Source organism: Pundamilia nyererei, unplaced genomic scaffold, assembly GCF_000239375.1.
Source record: "Pundamilia nyererei isolate P.nyererei 1_Seehausen unplaced genomic scaffold, PunNye1.0 scaffold00098, whole genome shotgun sequence".
NCBI lineage: Eukaryota > Metazoa > Chordata > Actinopteri > Cichliformes > Cichlidae > Pundamilia > Pundamilia nyererei.
In genome coordinates this window covers 1,259,390-1,264,624 of record NW_005187499.1, presented here as the reverse complement: position 1 = coordinate 1,264,624, position 5,235 = coordinate 1,259,390, and the positions used below count along the sequence as shown (strand labels likewise).

The following is a 5,235-nucleotide window of genomic DNA, read 5'->3' as shown; positions in this document are numbered from 1 at the left end:
AAATGCAAAGTGGCAGAAGAAACCATCAGTGCATCATGGGAAGCCCCAAGCACTCTAGGTCTACTGAGGTGTAACTAAAAAGGAAAGTTTTATGCCTACATTTCCATCTGAATGCTAAACTTGGTTGATATTTGTGTGTGATTATCTAGCTAGTAACTTTGCCATATGACCCCTATAATTAGTAAAAATCATTCCCTCTTTTCCAAAAATGTCACAAGTTGCATAAACACATACAGTCTGGTACATAAATAAAAAGTCACATATAATTATACACGTGTATTTTGTTGATTTATTTTATTGAGTCTAAAATACTGAGTCAAGACAAGACTATAATGTCCCAAATGTATATTGCAGGAAACAGAACATGTAGCTCTGTTCAGACGTGGTTTGATATGGTAAAAAAGATACTGGAACAAAGACCATATGTTTTGTGTGGAAAATTAATAGAAAAATTACATTCAGTTACAAACAGTAACAATTAACAGTTCACAAAATGATCTTAGTAAGCACGTACGTCCATGGTAGCCTTGTTATGGAAAGCAATAGGAACATGTTGCAGGTCACCCATGCCCGATGGATTATCCTGTAGTTGACAGAAAGAAGAATGAGTGATCTGATTAAAAACGATCCCTGATAATTGTGTTTCTTAAAGAATGTAATAGATCAGAGATGGCCATGATAATGGGGGCTTACAGAGAATCTCTCTTTCATCTCCTTAAAGTGTCTAAGTTCAGAATCCTCCTCTAGAAAGATGATATGAATGAACAAATATGAATGCAAATTAGTAGTCAGATAAATTTAATGCATTTTTATATCATATAAATCTATATAGAGGATTTGTGGCCGATGCATGCACACACACACACACACACACACACACACTTCATAATTTAAAATTCAAAGGAATATGAAGTTGCCTTACTGTGCAGTATCCACAACTTTCTTGCCAATACAGCCAAGCCCACAAGGAGCAGGAGAGACGAACACACCGCTACAGACTCCAACATGTAACTAGGAAGCAGGCACAAAGCAGACTGAGCAGACAACCCACCTTCAACATCCATTAAAGTGAAGATAAAGAAGTGCTTGACGTTTACCGGTGACTGCTCCAGGACTCCTTAGTGATGGGTTTGGGTGGAGGGAGGTACACAGCAGACTGACTCGGAGGAGGTGGGGATGTCACAGGCTCTGCTATTGAAGGTAAAGATATTGTAGCGCTAAAAAAAATACTGTAACAACTCTGTACATATGCTGTGATAGGTGAAGAGTGTTTGCAGCGTCCTGACATCAATATTGTTGATAGGTGACTTTTAATAATCAATACCCCCAAACAAGTAGAGACTTGAGAGCTTCTGCCATCTGTCACAAACACATATTGATCTTTAAAGCTGCTTCTTCTCAATTCAGCAGCTGCAAGGTGACATGGAGAAAATGCCAAGCAATCACGCAAATACCTAAAATGCATGATTTAAAATGCTAATAGGTTATCCAAATGATAAGCTATGACCATTTATTTGTCTTGGAAATGTTGCTTTTCCTCTAACCTAAGAACACAGAGATGGTAAATATGCCTTTAAAAATGAGCATGTAAGGACTGTGAAAAATGGGAAGGGTCTTAATATGTTTTCTTTAACTTAAAACAATGCTGTAAAATGGCAGTATGTATGTTAAAATCATTCGCAACCAATGACACACAATAATGAAACAATCTCTGTTTAGCATTTTAGTTCATTCTACAGTTAGGGAGAAATTTCATGTCTACAGGCTGTATCGACCAAATATTCAATTCAATTCAATTTCAATTCAATTTTATTTATATAGCGCCAAATCACAACATAAGTCGCCTCAAGGCGCTTCATAGATACAGAGAAAAAAACCCAACAATCATATGACCCCCTATGAGCAAGCACTTTGGCAACAGTGGGAAGGAAAAACTCCCTTTTAACAGGAAGAAACCTCCGGCAGAACCAGGCTCAGGGAGGGGCGGCCATCTGCTGCGACCGGTTCACTTCGAGCAATGATAAATATTATATTAGGGCATGGTTGTTTTTAATAATTTTTTAAAAAATCAACCATTTCCATAATTATTTTTTTCCTGGTCATTTAGCTAAATGTCAAGTTTTGCTATTCAAATTAACACTAGGCTGCATTTTAGGGGTGACATGTTAGCGAGGGACTAAAATGAAAGAAATGTCAACTGTGTTACCTGTTACCATGGATAACACAGTCGACAGTCTATCATGACTTAGACTTATTGTCATATATAATTTTGTCTTGTTATTATTATGACTCAGAAATTACATGGTACATGTGATAAAAGTAGAAGAGATTTACATAACTGACATAAATATTATTATAATGTTGAGGTTTAGTGCTGAATAAATAATCACACTCTAACTAGACCTCACTACCAGATGAAATGAGCATTTGATTTCAACATGATCTGCATTGCCTTCAGAAATACTCGTTTCAACATAGCAATGATCTCATAGTATGACTCATTTTGATGTGACGCGGTGGTTTGAAAGGATGGGCTCCAGCTGACATTTGTGTAATCTGCTCAATAACGAAGTAAGGTTGGAAAACTGAAAAGAATTGCTTTCAGTCATTGCATTCACAGTGTTACAACGGCAGCATACATTATTAAACAGAGTGTTTTAAGTTGTAGGGAGATGAGGTTACCTTCTGCTGAGAAGCAGCACCACATGCTGATTTTGAGAGAAGCACTTAATATTTATAGAAACACAGAGAGAAAATAAAAAGGTTTTTATCTGAATACAGGTTTCTCTTTTCCTCTTAATGCATGCCGTCAGCTGTGTGGTTCCTGTCAGTTGTATTTCTTTTACCGCTGACTGTGTTACATATGACTTTTGTGTCATAAATCTTTTAAATGTTGGCTGAACAGAAATAAAAATATCGGGGTACATTTCTAGAGAGGGAAGTCTTACATAAGGATGTTGAATAACTCTAAACTCCCTGTGATGAAAAATATATTCATCCTTGATGATATCAGCACATAGAAAATCCATAATGAAGCTTAAACTTCACAGTTTCAAGTCAGTTAGACAGTGAAGTTCAAAAGTGTAATTTGTTATGTATTTTATGTCCAAAAAATGAAAGGCTCTTTATCAACTTACTAGTAGAGGCGCGCGGTGTGACCTGAACCTGTACGGCTACTTGCTGCTGCCCTGCAGAACATAAATACCAGCCGGCATCTCTCATCTGCAGCTTCTTTAAGGTTACAGTGAAAGTCCCAGTTCTGTCATCGCTGATGGCCACTGAAGTATCTTCGTAACTCCCTTCAGAACCCGTCGACAGACAGGAGCTCCAGCCTCCGCTCCGACACCACTTCTTCTCACTTTCTCTGTTGGCAGGCAGTCACAGGGGAGTCAGTGAATGCTCACTGTCCACCAGCGTTTGACACCAGTGGAAGTTTCCGGACAAATTCCCACATTTACTGAAGTGTGATCAGTTCTTCTTTAAGGACAGTTCTACGAGTTTTAAAGGATAAAATGTGGATAAAATCCTCCAAAGCAAAACCAAATACCTGAATCTTTCACTGTAAAGGCATTGAACCGTGACACTACTTCCTTCTTCCCCACTCACCATGCCGTTCTCGACTGACATACCTGCAGAAATCATGAAAATGCAACAAACTTCTTTAAAACTGTGGGTGAAGAAATGTTTATCATCTTAATATTTCTCCATTACTCACCGTGAATAACTTTCACTTTAGTGTAAGCAACATCATCGGCCTTCCACCCGTTACCTAATTCCACACCACACAAGTACCACCCAGACTCCGTCTCTTTCAGGTTGTTCATGGTCACTGTGAACATCTCCTGGGCCGGGTCGTCAAAAATGCTCACTTTGTCTTTACTTGGATTGGTCGAGGAGGTCTCGTCAGTTCGAGCCAAGCTGGTGCAGAACTCTCTCATGCTCCCACGACACCAGTACTTGACATGGTTAGCATACTTAGGGTCATATCGACACGGGACAGTGATGGAGCCACCCTCCAGGACACTAACCTCGTTCTGAGTGGTCACCCAGCAGGGAACAACTGATAAGAAGTGGAGATCATTCAATGTTAAACACCAATTTGAAATGAAACTTTCGGTTATGACACAACCTTAATATAGCAGTTGCTCACATTGGACACCTGTTATCTATAAATGAGATGTGGGGAAATGTAGCCTTTGGCAACACTTGTACCATGTTTATCGCTTCAGTTTCCTTTGTTATGAAGCACATTTCCTGCTTCAACTTCCCTCTTCATACTTCTCATTCCAAAATTGGATTATCCCTTTATAATACACAGGCTTTTGAAGGCCTGACAAAATAAACATCAAACATACTGTTTGCTAAAGGGCAAACTGTACAGACGATTGGAAGATTTGCAAAAACACAAAAGCCCTCTCCGGCTCCTTGCAAGCTTTTAACAACCTTCTAGTCTGTCTTAAACAAACGATTAATAACAGAAAAGTCATAAAATTGCAAAGAGAAGCAAAGCCTAAGGAGTATCATACATTTTAGCAAGAGTATTTGCTAAAAGCACAGCAGAGAAGTGAGGAACAGGCGGCACAGACATAAATTATCTTTGTTTTTTCCAATTATGTGAAGCAGAAAACAGCTTGAAAGTCTTTTTTGTCTGACTTCTCTATTCAAATGCACACAGTCACAGTGAATACCTGGGATCCATGGTAACAGGCTGAGCGTGAGTATAAAGAGTCGCGGCATGTTTCCACTTCAAGTTTGACGCTCAACAAGAAAGTGTTCTCTGCTGCGCAAACACAGACTGCAGGTTCCACAGAGTGTCAAATTCCACTTTGTCACGTGACAATTGGCTGGATCCAGATGCTCCAGATGTTAACTGCATAAATGCCAGGCAGATTTTATTGACACTGTTCACCTACTGTGGTGAACACTAAAATTTGAATAAGATTAATGTCATGCTGATGTTAAATCTATCTTCTCTGTAGGAAACCTACTCCTTGTTTCTCAGCTCATGTATAGCCTATATATAAGTATATAGGTATTTTTCATGTTTGATTTTGATTCACAATAATGTGCGTAGAATATACCAATTTTAAAAAAACTCCATATTGGACTTTAGTAGCTCTTTTTTTTATCGCAAGAGGAACATTTTTAATGCTCAGAAATACATTTTATTTCGCAATACACCTTTCAAATTCAAATTCTAATATTTTGTCTTTGTTGCGATGAGAGATGGGAAGT

The 5,235-nt window shown here is 38.5% G+C and overlaps 1 protein-coding gene across 1 annotated transcript; it reads right to left on the bottom strand.

Moving 5' to 3' along the window:
- Positions 1-275: 275 nt before the first annotated feature.
- On the bottom strand, positions 276-4,819 carry pigr (polymeric immunoglobulin receptor). Its single transcript, XM_005740245.1, has 8 exons — positions 4,689-4,819; positions 3,716-4,060; positions 3,548-3,629; positions 3,138-3,364; positions 1,098-1,191; positions 923-1,011; positions 694-743; positions 276-583 (listed from the first exon to the last, which is right to left on the bottom strand). Exons 1-8 carry the CDS (start codon positions 4,735-4,737, stop codon positions 500-502), a joined length of 1,020 nt encoding a protein of 339 aa, XP_005740302.1. The 5' UTR covers positions 4,738-4,819; the 3' UTR covers positions 276-499.
- Positions 4,820-5,235: the final 416 nt, after the last annotated feature.